This window comes from Eptesicus fuscus, chromosome 5 (assembly GCF_027574615.1).
Source record: "Eptesicus fuscus isolate TK198812 chromosome 5, DD_ASM_mEF_20220401, whole genome shotgun sequence".
NCBI classification, from domain to species: Eukaryota; Metazoa; Chordata; class Mammalia; order Chiroptera; family Vespertilionidae; genus Eptesicus; species Eptesicus fuscus.
The window spans coordinates 84,256,214-84,276,581 of record NC_072477.1 but is presented as its reverse complement, the minus strand read 5'-3'; the positions used below and the strand labels follow the sequence as shown (position 1 = coordinate 84,276,581).

The following is a 20,368-nucleotide window of genomic DNA, read 5'->3' as shown; positions in this document are numbered from 1 at the left end:
GATGTTCTACATCGTATGTCATTAGAGATTTGCAAATTAAAACCACCAATGAGAATGGCTGAAATCCAACACTGATAATACCAAATGCAAGCAAGGCTATGGCACAATAGGAACTCTCACTCATTGCTGGTGGGATTGCAGTGGTACAGCCACCCTGGCAGACAGTCCGGCAGTAGGCCATCTGTTAAATCTAAACATAATGTTACCATATGATTCAGCAATCACACTGTTTGGTATTTACCCGTCCAAAAACCTTCCCGTGAATGTTTACTGCACCTTTATTATCCACCCAAAAACCTTCACGTGAATGTTTACTGCACCTTTATTCATACTGTCAAAAAGCTGGAAGCAACCAACATCTCCTTCAATAGTTGAATGGATAAACAAACTGGCACAGTTAGACAAAAGAATATAGTCCTACCTAATAATACACAAATATGCAAATTGACCATACCTCCAACACACCCACAAGCCACGCCCACAAACCACGCCCACCATCCAATCAGAGCGAGTATGCAAATTAACCCAAACCAAGATGGCTACAGCCACAGAGAGCAAGGTTTCCTAGGTAACAGAGGAAGCCAAGCTTTCCACCTGCCCTTGCCAGGCCTAAGCCTCCACTCAAGCTACAAAGTTTCAATTATAGAAGGTAAACAAATTCAAACAAATGGCAGCAGAATGGAGCTTGAGAGAGCAGGCCAGGGATGCCCCCGGCAACAGGGGAAGCAAAGCTTTCCGCACATTCTGGCCGGGCCCACCCGCTTAAGGCAACAAAGTTTCAATTATAACCCCATCACAAATGGCTGCCAGCCTCAGAGGGAGCCCCAGGCTTGGCTCTGCTCCAGGCTACAAAGTTTCAATTGTAGAAGGAAAATAAATTCCAGATACCAGGGCCTCCGCTTGGGTTGCCAGGGGGCGTGGCCGGCCTGCAAACCACCACAGGCCCCTCGCTCAGGCCGCCCCATGTCCCAAGGGAACCCCCACCTGATCCGGGACACCCTTCAGGGCAAACCAGCTGGCCCCCACCCCTGTACCAGGCCTCTATCCTATCTAATAAAAGAGTAATATGCAGACTGATCATCACTGCAACACACAATATAGCTGCCCCCGTATGGTCAAAGATCCTGCCCCCATGTGGACACAATATGGCCACCACAAGATGGCCAGCTGGAGAGGGCAGTTGGGAGGCACCTGGCCTGCAAGGGAGGGTAGTTGAGAGGGACCAAGCCTACAAGGGAGGGCAGTTGGAGGTGATCAACCCTGCAGGAGAGGGCAGTTAGGGGTGACTAGGCCAGCAGAGGAGGGAAGTTGGGGGCAAACAGGTTGGCAGCAGAGTGGTTAGGGGGTGATCAGGCTGGCAGGCAGAAGCAGTTAGGGGCAATCAGGAAGGCAGGCAGGCAAGCAGTTGGGAGCCAGCAGTCCTGGAATTTTAAGAGGGGTCCCATATTGGAGAGGGTACAGGCTGGGCTGAGGGACAACCCCCCTCCGTGCACGAATTTCGTGCACCGGGCCTCTAGTCAGCAATAAAAATGAGCTACCAAGCTATGAAAAGACATGGAGGAATCTTAAATGCATGTTTTGACATGAAAGCAGCCAATCTGAAAAGGCTACACACTATATGATTTCAACTCCATGCCATTCTGGAAAGGATAACACTGCAGAGATAGTAAAAAGATCAGTGGTTATCATGGACTCAGGGGAAGGAAAATAGAGATGAAAAGGTGGAGCACAGGTGATTTTTAGGGCAGTGAAACTTCTATATAATACTGTAATAAGGATATATGTCGTTATACATTTTTCAAAACCCATAGAATGTACAACACAAAAGAGTGAAGCCCAATAAACTATGGATTTTAGTAATAATGTATTGATGTTGGCTTATCGATTTTAACAAATGTACCACAGTAATGCAAAATGTTAGTAATAGGGGAAACTGGGGGTGGGTGGTATATAGAAATTCTCTGTACTTTTCACTTATTTTTCTACAAAGGCAAACTTCTCTAGCTTTTCTGCACTATTGTGAAAGGGGCCCATATGGCGCTGTTCTTGGTTCCCATGTAACTTAAAGGGAAACTTTCACCATGTCCGGAGCCCTAGATGTCCTGCAAATGAAGGAGGAGGATGTCCTCAAATTCCTTGCAGCAGGAACCCACTGGCACCAACCTTAACTTCCAAATGGAACAGTCCATCTACAAAAGGAAGAGTGATGGCATCTACATCATCAATCTGAAGAGAATCTGGCAGCTGTGCCACTGGTGCCATTGAAAACCCCGCTGATGTCAGTGCCGTATCGTCCAGGAACACCGGCCAGCAGGCTGCGCTGAAGTTCGCTGCTGCCCTTGGAGCCACTGCGATTGCTGCTTCACTCCTGGAACCTTCACTACCAGATCCAGGCGGCCGTCCGGGAGCTGGGACCTGTGGGGGTTACTGATCCCAGGGCTGACCACCAGATCTCACAGAGATGTCTTATGTTAACCTGCCTCCCCCTGCTCTGTGTATCACAGACTCCCCTCTGAGCTATGTGGGCATTGCTATCCCTTGCAACAAGGAGCTCACTCAGTGGGTCTGCTGTGGTGGATGCTGGCCTAGGAAGTACTGTGTATGCGTGGCACCATCTCCCATGACAACCCATGCCTGAACTCTACTCTACAGAGACCCTGAATAGATTGAAAAGGAAGAGCAGGCCGCTGCTGAAAAGGCTATGACCAGGAAGAAATTTCAGGGTGTTCACCGCTGCATAACCTGAGGTCGCAGACTCGCCTGAAGGTGTGCAGATGCCCTCTGTGCCTATTCAGCCATTTCCTACTGAAGCCTGAAGCACTCAGCCTGCCACTGAAGGCTGGTCTGCAGTCCCCACTGCTCAGTCCACTGAATGGGTAGGAACAACCAGAGCAGTCTTAAGCTGTTTGTCCACAAACTCTTAAGAATGGAAATAAGGTTGACAGAAAATAAATAGTTGCTAAAAACAAAACAAACAAATTGCTCTAAAAAATAGTCTATAATTTAAAAGAACAAAATTGAAAAATGGTATGTATATGATGAAAAACATGGATGGAGCGTGGGTCTGCGGACTGAGGGGTCCCGGGTTCGATTCCAGCCAAGGGCACATGCCTGGGTTGCGGGCTTGATCCCCGGTGGGGGACGTGCAAGAGGCAGCCAATCGGTGATTCTCTCTCATCGTTGATGTTTCTCTCTCTCTCTCCCTCTCCCTTCCTCTCTAAAATCAATAAAATATATTTTTAAAAAAGAAAAAGAAAAACAAAAGAAAGGGCCACATTTAATAAAGTGTTTGCAAAATCTTCGGAAAATGTACAGTATGTACCTTTGAATAATCTCTCACTTTTAGTTTTTGATGGATACTATATAAAATGACTCAACAGAAAAGAATATAGAGATGATTTGGTCTGTGCTTCAAAATAAATATATGCATGAGTTTAACATTTATAATGAACTTAGAGGCCTGGTGCACGAATTCATGTACCAGTGGGGTCCCTCGGCCTGGCCTGAGGGATAGGGCCAAAACCAGCTCTCTGACATCCCCCGAGGGGTCCTGGATTGCAAGAGGGCACAGGCCAGGCCGAGGAACCCCACCAGTTCACGATCAGAGCCGTGGAGGGACGCGGGTGGTTGCCAGTTGGGGAGGGACTGCAGGAAGGCTCCAAGGCATGTCCAGCCCGTCTCACTCAGTCCCAATGGGCCACACCCCAGCAGCAAGCTAACCTACCAGTCAGAGCATCTGCCCCCTGGTGGTCAGTGCATGCCATAGCGAGCAGTTGAGTAGCCTTAGCATATCATTAGCATATTATGCTTTGATTGGTTGAACGGCTAACTGGATGACCGGACACTTAGCATATTAGGCTCTTATTATATAGGAGGATATGCAGAGTATATAATACATTTGTTTGTATGTATTAATGTTTGTTATCAAGTTAATATGGGACCCTAGCATGGAATTCGATTCCTGAAATACTTATCAGCACTTCAATAATTTACCCTTTAAAAAAATTCCATTCTTTTAAAAAGTGTACTTGTTTTATAAAACTTAAACTTTGACTACTAAATTTTCATTGCCTATTTAAGCATTCATGGATATAAAAGATCAGACTATTTTTTTAAATGAATTGAATAAACACATTAAATCATCAAATATTTTAATAAGACAACTGGAGTCCCTACTTCACTCTATTTTGTTTTTGCTGAAATTACTTCTGATTCTAATGTTGCTCTGTCTTCATTGAATTTTTAAAAAATTATTTTAATTGATTTTTTTTTTAAAGAGAGAGGGAGATGGAGAGAAACATCAACATGAGAGCGAAACATTGATTAGCTGCCTCCCACACACCTCCACCTGGGAATCCAGCCCACAACCTGGGCATGTGCCCTGACTGGGAATCAAACCAGTAACTGCCAAAACCCCCCACCCCGGGCATGGGATGATGCCCAACCAACTGAGCCACACAGGCCAGGGCTCATTGAATTTTTGGTGGATATGTTTTAAGAACTACAGTATGGTAATGCATGGGACTTAAAAGTAAAAAAGCCAAAGTTCAATTTCAGGCTCTGGCTTTAAGCCAAGTACTCAGTACCTCTGAGATTCATATTCCTACATAGTATAGAGAACATAATCTATTATGTTGAATCATCTAACATATAAGTTGCCAAGAAAGTTTGTTCTTCCTTTTAAAAGGAAATAAAACACACCATATGTTTACATTTTCCATCTAAGGATAATGATTTAAGGATGCTATGTTTGATCATAAAATATTTGTGAAGTATAAAGCATTAAGGCACTGTAGTAAAATCAAAATAGTGTCTTAAAATAGATGTTATTTTTCAGGTACTCTAGCACTCACACAACATCAGGGTGTAAATATTTTCACTAGGATTAAAATAAGAACCATCCATAGAACTGAACATTTTAGGTAATCAATAAGGAAAGAAAGCAACAATGGTACTATGAGAAGGAGCTAAGTAAAAGAATGTGAAATTCTTTAAGGCATGTCTTTAAATGAAACTTTTTTTACTTCACTGAGTAACAAGGAAAAATGGCATGGCAAGAAGATAGCAAGACAAAATAGTTTGAGTTCCAACCCTGCCACTAACTAGGAAACATTTAACCTGTTTTGGAGGTAAGGGAGGAATTCCTTCATTTATAAAATAAGAATATTTCACAAAATATATTTTGCAGAATGCTACTTCTCAGAGTTGGTTATAAGAAGTATTACCTAAAAGTGTTTCAAAGTCAAAAGAGTTTGAGAAATACTGGCTAATTAAGTTTTCTAAATACATGACTTGCAGACTACTTTATATATTACATTGCATTGTGAATCTCCAAGAGGAGAATATAGAAAATTTTATTTCTAACCTTATTTGACCAGGGAAGAAACCTCACTAATTTGTAGAATCTACTTAGAACTCTGTCCCTAGGTACCTTCTAGCTTGACAGTCTTAAGTTCCACGGTAGGTTCACGAAGGACTCTGGAAAATAGAGACCAAAGAACAGAGGAAATTGTAAGGGCTATGTTTGACTCTGACTTTCTACTCTAATTTATACATCCCTGATTCTCATTAATCATTCTCTACTCAGCTATTGTGTGTGCTGTTATTGTAAGCTACCTCAGAACAAGTCAAGGTATAAATAAATAAGCTGTGAGGAATTTAATTAAAAAATAAGGACTACATCTTTCCTCTCCTTTTATTTTAAACATTTTAATCTTCATTTTAATTTGCTTCTATTCTCTGCATTTATCTTACTGCCCATTTCTATAAGGAAAAAGTCTATAAAATATTTCGGGCTTACCTATTCACAAATTATGTACTATATTCAGTTTCTTGCTATTCTAGGTCACTTTAAACCTAAATCAAACATTCTCATTACCAAAATTAATCTTGGTTTTCTCAATGACTTAAACAAAAATATGTTTTTTATCTGTAAAATAAATAATTTAAAATAACCACTAAGCTTTGTTTGAATTTTTGAAGAGTAACTGACATACAATACACAGAATTTGGTAAATTTTAACATATGTATGAATTCATGAATACAATCCAGATAGAGAACATATCAGTCATTACCCAGAAAAGTTTCCTTGTTGTAATACAACCCTTTTTACCCTCTAACACTTCTCTTTCTGTCCCTAGATAAGCACTGATCTATTTTCTGTTACTATAGATTAGCTTCATTTTTGCAAATTTATGTAAACTGAATCAAAGATTATGTACTCTTTTTAAAATTAAATTTTTGGGGTGACATTGGTTAATACAATTATGTAAGTTTCGGGTATACAATTCTATAATATATCATCTGTATACTGCATTGTGTGCTTACCACTCAAAGTCAAGTCTTAGGCATAGTCACTGAGAGTAAACAAATGGACACGGCTGAGGTGCTGCTTAGTGCACCTGGGAACATCGACTGCAGGTGTTAAAACTGCTGCAGAAAGTCATGCCATGAGACAACAGAACCAATTACTGCAAGTGATGCAGTGTAATCACTCGCAGAACACTGCTTACCAGCGGTGACTCTTGAGTTTAAATATGCAGACTATAGTTGCAGATATGTAATATTAATGTTGCTGAAATTACTACAGTAGATAGGCCATATGTTTTTCTAACATATGGCCTATCTGCTAAAATTTGTTTAAAATAATAGTAAATTAGTAACAAAACAAAACAAAACAAAATAATTTAATTATAAGCAAACTTGGTTAAGAGCTTTTTAAAATTAACAGGGTATTTTCACATATGACATATGGACCGGAAATTTTGTCCATTAAATCCGAAGTCTGTTAAATCGAGGTCCGCAAAAAGAAGGGTTTACTGTATTTTTCATTTTTGAAAAATGTGACTCCTTGCACTCTATTTTGAGATGCACCCATGTTGTTGCATGTATCAATAGTTTATCACTGACTAGTATTCCACTGAATAGATATACCATGATTTGCTTATCCAATTTATCTAATGACATTTGGGTTGTTTCCAGTTTTGGGTATATAAAGACACAGCTATGAACATTTGTGTACAATAAACATATGCTTTCATTTACATTGAGTAAAGGCCTTGGAGTGAAATAGCTGGAACATATGATACGTCTGTATTTAACATTTTAAGAAACTGAGAAATTATTTTCCAAAGTGAATGTACCCTTTTACATTTCTACCAGCAATTTATGAGTTCTCTAGTTCCTCTGTTTCTTTGCCAAAGGTTGACATGACCAATCCTTTTAATTTTAGACACTTTAATAGATGTGTACTGGTATCTCACTGTGGTTTTAGTTTGTATTTTTCTAATGATGATTGATGTGGAAACTTATTTGCTAACTATATTTTTTTTATTAAATATATTTTTATTCATTACAGAGAGGAAAGGAGACGAAGAGAAAGATAGAAACATCAATGATGAGAGAGAATCATTGAGAGAATCATCAGTTGCCTCCTGCACGCTCCCCGACTGGGGATCGAGCCCGCAACCCAGGCATGCGCTCTTGACCAGAATTAAACCTGGGACCCTTCAGTCTGCAGGCCAATGCTCCATCCACGTAGCCAAACCAGCTAGGGCTATCTGTATTTTTTTAAAGTCAAATCTCTGTTCAAATACTTTGGCCATTTTTTAAAACTGAATTGTTTATTTCTTATTATTAGGTTTTGAGAAGTCTTATTTCTTTAAATTAACCTTTAATATGAATCTATTAAACTAGGTCTTGCTAAATGACAATGCTTCATCTTCACAAAAACAGATGAGAAGTGAAAGCAAAGAGCCAGAGAAAAGTAATTTCACAGGTTTTTTGGGGAGATGTGTAAGTAGTCTCCAGAAATTCAGTGTGTGAGAAATTGAAAGGTATTCTACTCATTTAAGAGCTATCTTTGGTCATACTTAAAGAAATACGTATTCAAATTCTAGTAATAATTAGCCTTATTTGGAATGAGAAGAGGTAGAAGATAGTGGTAGCTTGTCCATGGGGACTTCCTGTTACAGAACATATTTTCCCCCTGCCTTGAAGAAAAGACAACTAGGTCATAAGAATATTCACTTGGCATGTATATCGGAGAGAGATCATTTTAAATAGATCAGTCAAAATCCAGCCAGAGAAATGTTCTAATTTCTAGTACAGTAAAATTCCTTCCCTACTGTGATCAGGAGAGTGGTGAGCAGTTAATCAAAGCCAGTTAATATAAAGAATGATTAAAAAAGATCAGTGTTGTACATATACATTTTAAACATTGCCTTTTAACTTAAGTCCTAAAATGTACAATTATATGTCAATCAATTATATGACATTTTTTCTTTCTTGCATAAAGTACACCTATAAGGCATCACCTATGATTTCCAGTTTCAGTTTCTTTCAAATGGAATAAAAAAATTTGTAGACATTTGCAGAGCAATTTTATTACTTTTGAAATTTTCCAATCTTTTAGGTTGTTTTTTTACCCACTACTAATTTGAACAATAATCAGATCACCACTTCATTAAGTCTTTCTAAGATGTGAACTTAAGTTTTATACACATAATACTCTTTTCCTATTCATAAAATGATAGGTTGGAATGAAATACAAATAGCTATTTTTGGTAAGCTAAAAATTCCACTGGTAAAACATACTAGCTGTCAGTTGTCAACATGTCAATATTGTGTCCAGTTAGCACTATGCTTTACAGAGAGAATGAAGGGCATCAATTAATTTGGTGTGTTGACTAGTGAAGACCAATTAAGAGAATTTCTAAAGATTAACCACTGGAGAAGGGGTTGTGGTCAAAAGCTAGTAGTACTGCTAGCAGGGGCTAAGCCTTGCTCAGAGTGTACACCTAGGGCTATACATGTTTGCTTGATCAGATGACGTCTTTCTCCACAGGAAGTAGTAAAACAAAAATGATGATTCAGCACCAATGAAGACTCAACCCACAACAGCTTATTAACAGTTTGTTCTTTGTTGGCTACAAGAGGATGAAGCATTCTGATGTCACAGCTCTTCCTCTCAAAGGGGAGCATTAGGTGAAAGAGCACATAATGCCACTTCTCTTTCTCAAGTACTATGATTTATAAGTAGTTAAGTAGGTATCTTTTCCTATTCTTAGGTGTCATATGCTAAAGAGTACTTAATTCAATTTAACGATAAAAAAAAAATTAAATCTGACCTAGCTGGTTTGGCTCAGTGGATAGAGCATTGGCCTGTGGATTGAAGGGTCCTGGGTTTGATTCCAGTCAAGGGCACATGCCTGGGTTATGGCTCGATCCCCAGTAGGGGGCATGCAGGAGGCAGCGATGAATGATTCTCTCTCATCATTGATGTTTCTCTCTCTCTCTCTCTCCCTCTCCCTTCCTCTCTGACATCAATAAAAATATATATTTTTAAAAATTAAAATATGTTTGCAAATTATTTATAAAATCATATTTGTATGAGAAATAAAAGAACTACTAAAGGAAATGTTTAAAAGTTATGAATTACAGAGCTTCCGGTCAAGATGACAGAGGAGGTAAACGCGGTACATGAATATTCCCACAAACACATCAGAATTACAACTAAACTAAGGAACAACCTCATGAAATGTAGTGAACAGAAGTCCTATAGCTAAGGATTTACAGAAGAAGCACATCGAGGCTGGTAAGAGGGGTAGAGGTGTGCAATAGGCTGGTCCCACACCCACAGTGGGGAGTAAAAATCAGAGGGATATCTTTGGTACAGAGGTGCCCCCCTGAGGGTCAAAGTGTCCCAGCCCCTTCCTAGCTCCCTCCTCCCCGGCTCAGGGATCCACAGGAAGAGAAGTCCCTATAACTTATGGCTGTAAAAACCAACAGGGATTGAGGCTGAGGAAGACTAAGGGCTGCTGGAGTCCCAGGCATTCTTCATAAAGGGCCAGCACACAGACTTACTGGAACTCACTCGCTCTGACCTCCAGCGCTGGGACAGCAGTTTGAAAGGCACCAGGGACATACGGGGAGGAACTGAATTGTCTGGCTGTGGGGTGAGTGCTGGCAGAGGCCATTATTCCTTTGCGAAGCCCTCTTCCTACAGAGCAGGCAGGCTGAGTTTCCATCAACCTGACTAATTCTGTTTCTCCTACCCTGGTGATAACCTGAGACCCCGCCCCACTCAAGGTACTTTCACTGGCTTTTCCACACAAACGGCCTATCTTGGCTTATGCTGTGAACTTTCCTAAAATCTCCCATGGACGTCAGGTAAACAGATCTGGGCAGTCTGTTTCCACTTTATAGAAATTTTGCATATAAAAAAGGGAAAGTATCAGCAGAACCATTTAGACTGAACATTCATGTTTCTATTCCTGTAGGTACATGAAAACAGTAATTATCAATAAGAAGATGTGGAACCAAGAAAAAAATTAGGTTGTCAGCTTAATAGAAATCTGCAGATTGAAATTCCATGCTGCACAATGCTTATTATCTATCTATATTAACTCGTTTCTAACCCTCTGTGACTTTTTAAATAATTAAAAAAAGAAAACATTTAACTTCCCTTTCCATAAACCCAAGATACTACTTTGATAGGCAGCTGGCATATCCAGCTTTTCAAATGTTTATTAAATGGGAAGTAGGGGTCACATCCTAGCATATGGCCAAGCTGTCACTAGAATTCAGTTCCATGTCCAGAGAATAAATACCTGTACAATGCTGGAACTAAATCAAGCCAATATCAGGTAATCATGAATGAAGTAATGAGAAAAAACTATAACAACATATATAAGATCCAATTTATTTGTTTCAAAATCACAGTACAATAGGAGATAGTAAGAAGCTTTAATGCTAACAGACTCATCTAAAACTAAAAAGTTCAGGGCCAAATTCCATAATGAAATGATGATATTAACAGCTATTTTAGATAGTACTACAATAAAACGAATGTCTAAATCTGTATTACTGATGGTGAGATACAGCTCTACTGTTAATAGAATAATAAGTGTAAAATCTGTATTACTGATGGTGAGATACAGCTCTACTGTTAATAGAATAATAAGTGTAAAAATTATATTATGAGGGGGGAATAAAAGTTAAATTTACCTTTATATGTTCTAAAACAGCAGTAGCAACATTTGTGTGGAGATCAATAAGTCTTTTTTTTTCAAGGAGTTCTGGCAAAGAACTACAAGTATCAAAAAATTGAAAATTAACCATTATATTTTCTAAGAAAATGACATAGACCTTAATAAAACCCACCTGGGTATGTCCTCTGAGGAAACTTAAGTAAAACAGTAACAAAATGACAAACTATCAAGTGGATGTAATCTCTAGCCTTGAACACATACAGTATTTGCTACTCTAATGCAGGTGAAGTGCTTCTCAGTTTAAAATAATATGCCTCCCAAACATCATTACTCCACTGTTCACTTTCTGGTTCCAATATCTGGAGGCTTAGAATAAAATCAGGTTAATGGCAATATGATTGTACTTATACTTCTAAAACATTTTTCCTCTCTCCTTAATAGCATTTAAAGTATCCAAAAGAAATTGCTTAATCTTTAGTTAATAAAGTAATAGTAGCAATGATAAATTTAGTAACAACTTGCATTACTTTATCATCAATATTATCTTCTTCGTAAAATTATCCACATTATACAATACTCCAACTAGTGAAAGAAGCAAATGATCTGCTACATAAAAGAGAGAACTTAGATTGAACATGTTAAAAATACAATTTAGTTCTTTAAACTTAAAGGTATATGTTATTACCTAATATATCCTATTATTAAAAATATTAACAAAATTTTTCCGCCTAAGTAAATCTTATCAACAAAAAGACTTCAAAGAGGATATATTTCTTACTTACCTAACAGCTGACGTTAGCTTAGCAGTATTGTCAGAAAGCATACTTATGGCTCCTTCATCTTCCCCTTCTAGTCCCTGGGAAGGAAAAAGTTCTCAGTAACTACTCACACATCCCAAAGCCCAAGCATAAAAATCAATATATTTCTAAGATCACTGGTAAACAGTAAGATTTAGGTCACCAAGAATAATAATTCTTCTCCTTTAAGGAATAAACATATGTCTTTTGACAATTATAGAAAAGTTCTAGCCACCAACAGCCCAATAAATGGTTGATGACTACAAAAAGGATCAGCTGGCGTTTCAGATAAAGAAATTGGCCCAGAAACTTTTCACAGGTCACAGAGTAATAAATAGTAGAGCTAAAATCTAAAGTTAGATCAAAGTACAGAATGAGTAGCACTGAAACATATATTTCTAAAATAAAGCTGCATTTTATATATATATTTCAAATAGTAAATTAATATTATTTTTTAAAAAAATATTTGCTCTACTCAGTATTTAGATTTCATTATGAAAAAGATCTTTTATAAAAGTTGAGGTATTTCTTTTTCTTTTTTAATTAAAGCAATGAATGGCCTTGAATTTGTAGGAGAAGAAAAAGTTAACTTCTTTCTCCTTCCAGATGCTCTTCTGCTTCCCTATAATTCTAAAACAGTAAGCAGAATCTTACCATAATGCTTTTAAGTCGTTTAACTTCATCTTCCTGCGCTCTGTAAGATTCTAGTTCTTGTTGAACTGATTCTGCAACTTCTGGGAATGGACTGAAACAGTATTGGACAGAAGGGGTTAATATCCAAAATTTATTGAGAACTCAAGACAACTCCAAAAAAATCCAAACAATTCAACTAAAAAGTGGGCAGAGGACCTGAATAGACACTTCTCCTAAGAGGATATACATTTGGCCAACAGACATGAAAAGATGCTCAACATCACTAATCATCGGAGAAAAGCAAGGATGTACCTTATACCTGTCAAAGGCTATCTCATGCACTCTTGGTGGGACTACAAATTGGTGAAGCCACTATGGAAAACAGTGTGGAGATTCCTCAAAAAATTTAAGCTTTTTTTTTTTTTTTTTTTTTTTTGAGAGAGAGAGAGGAAGAGGGAGAGACAGAAACATCAATGATGGATCAGCTGCCTCCTGCATGCCCGCTAATGGGGATTGAGCCCACAGCTCAGGCATGTGCCCTGACCAGGAATCAAACAGACAACCTCCAGCGACCTCTTGGTGCCATGGTACAACGCTCAACCAACTGAGCCACACCAGCTGGGCCCTCAAAAAATTAAAAATGGAATTGCCTTATGACCCAGCAATTCCACTTCTGGGTATATATCTGAAGAAATCCAAAAGACTAATTTCAAAGAATATATGCACCCCTGTGTTCACTACAGCATTATTCACAATAGCCAAGATATGTATGCAATCTGTAAGTAACCATCAATACATGGGTGGATTAAAAAAACCTGTGGTACATACAATGGAATATTACTTGGCCATAAAATAGAATAAAATCTTACCATTTGTCACAGCATAGATGGACCTAGAGGGTATTATGCTAAGTGAAATGTGCCAAACAGAGAAAGACAAAATACCACATGATTTCACTTATATGTGGAATCTAAAGGACAAAATAAATGAACGAACAAAATGAAAATAGACTTGTAGATACAGAGAATAGACTGATGAATGCCAGAGGGGAGGAGAATTGGGGGCTGGGTGAAAAAGGTGAAAGGATTAAGAAGTACTAATTGGTAGTCACAGGGATTAAGTAAAGCATAGGGAATATAGTCAACCATCTATACTAATAAAAGGGTAATATGCTAATTAGACCAGGAGACCTTTTGGGAGACCTTCCGGACAAAGCCATGGTGGCGGGGCTGAGGCAGAGGTGGTTAGGGGCGATCAGGCCAGGAGGGGAGGGCAGTTGGGGGCGATCAGGCCGGTCGGGGAAGTAGTTGGGGGCAAGCAGGCTGGGGGGGGGGGCCGTTGGGGGCAAGCAGACTGGCAAGGGGGGGCATTTGGGGGTGAGAAGGCTGGAAGGGGGCAGTTGGGGGCGAGCAGATCGGCAGGCAGACTGGTTAGGGGCGCAGGCAGGCAGGCGAGTGGTTAGGAGCCAGCAGTCCCAGATTGCGAGAGGGATGTCCGACTGCCGATTTAGGCCCAATCCTTGGGTCCCAGATTAGAGAGGGTGCAGGCCGGGCTGAGGGACCCCCCCCCTGCCCCCGTGCATGAATTTCGTGCACTGGGCCACTAGTATTATAATAACTATCTATAGTGTCAGGTGGGTTCTTGAAATATCAGGGGATCACTATGTAAAGTATATTGTTGTCTAATTGCTATGCTGTATACCTGAAACTAATATAATGTTAAATGCGAACTGTAATTTAAAAAATAAGTTATATGCAGATTTAAAATCACTGTGGGGATGTGGGGGTTGTGGAGAGGTTGGTGCTCCTTACCACCCTGCATTGTTCCAGGGTAAACCGTATGTTACAAATACTATTTCTTTAAAATGCATATCATAATCTTTGTACATCTAAATAAATTAAAATTTTATTTCTATTCTCTTCATTAGACATATCACATTTTCTCTTCCCCCAAATGCTATTAGAAAGAAAAGTAAAATATCTAAGTGACTGAAAAACAAAGAGAAATCATGGTATATCAAACATCAATTAAATGTTACATCCCAAATTAAGTCAATGTCAAAGGGTCAATGCACGTACAAAGGAGGTATTTTAAAAGTATTACATGTCAGTAACCGTGGAAAAAATATTTTAATTCTGTAAGCTTAATATCCTAGAACACTACTGGTAAAAACAGAATGCAGGCCAGTTTTGTTGGTTTAACACCTGGTATCTTCTTCCAGGTGACTTAGCAGTAATCTCCACAGACTTCAATACAACTGATTTGAAATCACTGAGCAGTTCTGGTAGAAAGTGGCACTTAGTACTAATCTTAAATAATTCTAGAGAAACATATGACCATGAAATGGTTCCTAACATGAATATTTTTCATCCATGCCTAGGGGAGGCTAGATGCCTTTTCTCTTTAAAAAAAAAAAAAAAAAGGTTGTCTCATCAGTAATGAAACTAAAATCTTCCCCCCTTTCCTCAGCCTGGACACTTGATAATACTTCATTAATGATCAGTACATTTCATCCTATAGAGATTGACAGAAATGACAGAAGTTCTGAAAGCATTTGAGGAACACAATCAGTTTTATACGACAAAAGCAGGCACAACCCCAACTCCAGAAGTCTATGTTGGCAAAAAAATAGCACTGAGCATGTAAAATGTGCTGGGTGAACTAGAGGATCCTTAAAATATCTAGTAGCTTCAGGTCTCAGAGCTAACAGACAATAATAACAGCTTACATTTACTGCGTGTTTACTGTATGCCAAACACTTTGCTGATAATTTGCCTCTGTTTTCTCATTTAATCCTGACCACAGCCTTGGTGAGGTACACAACTATTAACAGTTGAGACCAGGGACTTTGGATCTGCCAGAACTGGGTTTTATCCCTGATTTCACCAATGAAGGCTGGATGACTCTGGGCAAGTTACTTTAATTATCTCAATCTTCATCACAACCTTCTGAAATAGAGCAACAGGTAGAATTATCATCCCTACATTTTACTGATAGGGAAACTGAAACTCAGAGATTTAAGCCAGCTGTTTCACTTCATGCTGTCTCCCCGTGTCCTTTGTGCCCACCTTACAATTCAGCACACTACTCAGAGAGAGTTATTCATGGCTATTCCTACTTACAAACAAAAATTTAAAGTTCTTACTATTCATCTGATCTTCTGAAGTGATCCTAAACATAAGGTCTAAAGAAAATATTTAAAATTTCCGTATTTGAGTGAAGACTATTTTTTTTCTTAAGCTTTTTCTCTATTAGGAAATATAAATTTTAACGTTAACTTTAAAATATCCTACATCCTCTATAAATAATGTAAATTCTTGTACTTCACCATTCTGGAAGGAAATGTACACTATGAAATTCTAAAGAGGAGAGAATTATTTAAAATAAAGTAAATCTTAACAGTACTCAAATTTGCCATAATCAGAAAGAGGAAGATAGTGGCTTTTTCTGTACAGAGAATATAAAATTCTTTGCTATAATGATTTTCCAGTGTTAAAAACTTAAAACATACCAAAATAACCCCCAACATTTTGAAACTTTATATCCTACATCTCTTTCAACATAAATGAGGCCAAAAAGAACAGTCATATCAAGGACATAGATAGATATAGATATAGTAACAAAAGTATTCAAAATAATATAGTATTTCTTAACTGTTTCTCTCAGAGGAATAATTTTTGTTTGTTTGTTTCTCTAGCTATAATGACCACTTGCTAAATTTTAGAACAGTTAGTGAGCCTATGATGTAGTCTAAACTTCCAAATGACAGAGCAACATCTAGGATCTGTGTATCTGCCTACAAATAAATCACATGACAAATTGTTTTAATTTTTACCTATTATTTCTAATGTACTTTAAATAAATCTGTTTTTCAGGCTCAGGCATTCTTTCCAGATTATAAAACTGGGTTTGTATGAAGGCAAATGGTACAAAAAAGGAAAATCAGACCTAAATGGTTTCCCTATCACAAAAACCCATTTTAATGAAAGGTAGAAATGGTCTTATTGAAGGTCAGTGGGGATAGCAACAAAATTTAGAAAGACTGTCGGTAAAATCTACAAGATCATATGGTATGAGCTTCTTGAATGGGGAAATGACTACTACAAAATAACAAAAAACAACTAAGGAGTCAGGAAGAAACCGGGCAATGAAGACACATATCTATGAACTATCCTATATAATAAGGAGGTAATATGCAAATTGACCACCACACCCTCACAAGATGGCTGCCTACCAGGCCGGCAGGGGGGTTAGTGAGGGACAACCAAACGACTGAACAAGCAGGCTGCTTGGGGCGACCAGGCCGGCAGGGGGGTTAGTGAGGGACGACTGAATGACTGAACAGCAGGCTCTGTGGGGCGACCAGGCTGGCAGGGGGGGATAGTGAGGGACAACCAAACGACTGAACAGCAGGCTCTGTGGGGCAACCAGGCCAGAGGGGGGGCCGTGAGGGGCAACCAGGCTGGCAAGGAGGGCAGTTAGGGGCAACCAGGCCAGCAGAGGGGGGCAGTTAGGGGTGACCAGGCTGGCGGAGGGGGGGGGTGCAGTTGGGGGCGATTAGGCTGGCAGGGGGGGCAGTGAGGGGCAACTAGGCCGATGGGGGGGCAGTTGGGGGCAAACAGGTCAGCTGGGGGGGCAGTTAGGGGCGACCAGGCTGGCAGAAGGGGGCAGTAGGGGCATCCAGGCCGGCAGGGGGGGCCAGTGAGGGGTAACCAGGCAGACAGGCAGGTGAGCGATTAGGAGCCAGTGGTCCAGGATTGTGAGAGGGATGTCTGACTGCCGGTTTAGGCCCGATCCAGGATTGGGCCTAAACTGGCAGTCGGACATCCCCCAAGGGGTCCCAGATTGGAGAGGGTGCAGGATAGGCTGAAGGGACCTCCCCTTACCCCCACCCCCGTGTACGAATTTCGTGCACCAGGCCTCTAGTTTAATTATATAGCTCCTATTCATTGTGTAGAAAAACCATGACCTTTTGGGTTGTTTTTTTAAATAATATAAATTAAGTAGGTGACATCTTCATTTCTTTTTAAAGGGAAAGTCTCTTACTTAATGATGTTTTTCTTACCTTCCTTTATGTTTCTGCCAAAATTTGTCAACTGGAGTTAAATCATAAGACTTCTTGTTTTTTCTCTTTGGTCTAGCACCAGCTGGAGTATTTTCCAATCCTGAAGATTCTTCCAAATTAACTCTGTTTAAGTGAAAATCCTAAGAAAAAGTAATCCTGTATTAAATAATAGTTTTCTGAATTTAAGAACCGTAACATTTCCTATAATAAGGAAAATAACAACTTCTTGCTGCCTTTTCTAATATTTCCAAGGACAAAACACATGATCTGAAACACAACGTATTTTTATGCACAAACGTACTTTTTCCCCCCCACAAATGTACTTTTGTTTGTGTACATATAAAGTAGTAGCTGTACAGGATTAAAATTTCAAATATATGTAAAAACCATGTTAAGATTCTTGTGTATACTAAAAATATATTTTCTCATATGCCAACATAGACATATTCTTTTAATTTTACTTTTAACAATGGATTACATCATACATATTTTTGCCTTACCTTTCTCATTTAATAATGTATTTTAGAGCTCTTTCTCTATCTGTATATGTACAGCTACCTCATTTTTTATCATGCCAACATAGTAGTCCAATATTCAGCTCTACCTATTTATTTGACCAGAACTCCTGATGCTTAGTTGTTTCAAATACAATCTTAAATATTTTTAAACTCATAGATTTGTTACTTGATGATGGATTGCACCTTTAAAAAATTCCAACAGAAGCTACAATAACTGTACTCCCTTTCAAATAAGTTCTAAGAGCTAGTCAGAAAAGTAGTTGTTAAAGTTTTCTTCCTAGAATTAATTTTACTCCTATTAGGCTTGAAAAATTTTTTTTGCCCTTTCTCAAAAAACAAACATACAAAACAAACAAACAAACAAACAAAATACCAAAATAAAAGTAAAATTTTTTTTTTCTATTCTTGCATTTGACCTGTGGGTTCCTTCATGTAATAGCAGTATTTTACGGTTAAACTCTACTCTGAATAGCTAGCTAGAGATAAAAACACTGCTATCAATAAGTGAATAAATAAATGATGAGCAAGAAAGAAATTACATGGATAAATTATCTAGCATGATATAATACAATCATCTTAGTTCTAAGATATAAGTTTTAACTAATGATTTAACTTCCAGGTCTTAGCAAATTCGATGTACTGGATACAATTTAATCTCCTCTTGATAAAACAAAGTCATCAATACTGATGAGCCTTAGACCATACCCTGTAACTTTCTCAAATAAATCTTTACACTAGCTTATTTCCTTGCCATTTTCCTTATGATAAAACCCCCATCCAAAAAACTAAGAAAGCAAAAGATGTCTAAATGTCACAGTGGCATAAGTAACAAGAGTATTGTGTTCTATTTTAACGTGTTAATATTATGTCTTTCCTACAGATTCCTCATATTATCAAAGGATAAACATAATCAGTAACCTCATTTAATTAATCTTATTTTCCCATCTACATATCTTAGCCTCACTTTGCACAACAAATCACCCATATAGAAAGTACAATAGACATTAACAGCTACCTCTGAAAAAAAACTCTTTGATTTAAAAAATTAATAAAACAAGGTATTGAAGAAGAGAAACATTTTTAAATAGTTCAACTTTATTAACTACAATTTCTAGTGAAGTACTATTTCTGTGGTGATGACAGAGCACATTCAAAATAAAAGAAACTTATTAGCAAAATTACTGCTCTATAAATAGGACAGCATATTATTACTAAAGTTTTGATGAAATACTTAGAGAAAACACAAATGATCTTACCTAATAATAGAGAAACATGTAAATTGACCGTACCTCTGCTATGCCCACAGCCAATCAGAGTATGCAAATTAACCCAACAAAGATGGCCATTAATTTGCATACATACCTGGGTCCCAGGAACCTCCTCGGCACCCAGGTCACTCCCAGTGGGCCATTGGAGGGGGGGGGGCCTTCCCAAGCCTAAAGTCTTGGGCAGAGGCTTTAGGCTTGGGAAGGGGCCGAGCCTGCAATCGGAGGTGCCGGGCAGGGGGCGGGGGTGTCCCCCTTCCCAAGCCCAAAGCCTGGGGCGGAGGCTTTAGGCTTGGGCAGGGGCCAAGCCTGGGATTGGAGAGAAGGGGAAAAAGTCAATGGAAACATATCCTCAGGTGAGGATAAAAAGAAAAATAAAGAAATGTCATATCCTATGAAAGACACAAGAAAAAAACAAACTTTACTAAAGTCCCTATGTATATAAGCATAAATTCTGATTTAAAGTTTCAAATAGTAAGAGTCAGGTAGCAAAGGGCCAAAGGCACAAAAAGAATACCTATCTGGAACTTTTACTCCATCTTGTGGAGGTAAAAAGTATAATTAAGAATTTTAAAAGCTTAGAACAAACTTCAAAAGCAGCAGTTTTAACACTCAACCAAAAATGGTGGTGTTACAATTTATGATTCTCTCAGTTATAGATTTTTCACATCTAGAAACGGCAGTAAAATTAATGATCAAGTCAATATAAGTCATGTAGTTACTAAAACCAATCTCCTCAAAAGACTATTTTCAAACACCTAAATATCCTATATAATAAAAACCAAATTTCTTTTGAGAGCCAAATTTTTTAAACTTAAAAAATTAAGTGTCCCCTCGACCGGAGTTCAACTGGGAGTTCAACCGCTCGCTATGACGTGCGCTGACCACCAGGGGGTGGTGTGGAATACGGCAGGTGTCGGCAACGTGCTGCGACCTCTTGCCGGCTACCTGGGGGCAGGGGTGACAGGGATGGAGGTGCGGTGAGAATGCGGGGTGTCCGCCGAGCTCGCTGTCACTCCCCCTGCTACTCTCCCCTGGGACACCAGGGCTCACACGCCAGGCGCCTGCGAGGAGCCCACCCTGCACCCACATGGCATC

General features: G+C 38.9%; 1 protein-coding gene across 5 annotated transcripts in view; it reads right to left on the bottom strand.

Moving 5' to 3' along the window:
• SCFD1 (sec1 family domain containing 1) overlaps positions 1 to 20,368 on the bottom strand; it is a 121,357-nt gene that overhangs the window by 68,352 nt on the left and 32,637 nt on the right. For all 5 annotated transcript variants that reach the window (XM_054716504.1, XM_054716502.1, XM_054716503.1 and 2 more), the window contains 4 exons: positions 17,488 to 17,627; positions 12,444 to 12,534; positions 11,775 to 11,848; positions 11,009 to 11,090 (listed from right to left, as the gene is read on the bottom strand). In XM_054716504.1, the coding sequence (XP_054572479.1) occupies positions 11,009 to 11,090; positions 11,775 to 11,848; positions 12,444 to 12,534; positions 17,488 to 17,627 (387 nt within the window). The remainder of the gene's footprint in view (positions 1 to 11,008; positions 11,091 to 11,774; positions 11,849 to 12,443; positions 12,535 to 17,487; positions 17,628 to 20,368) is intronic.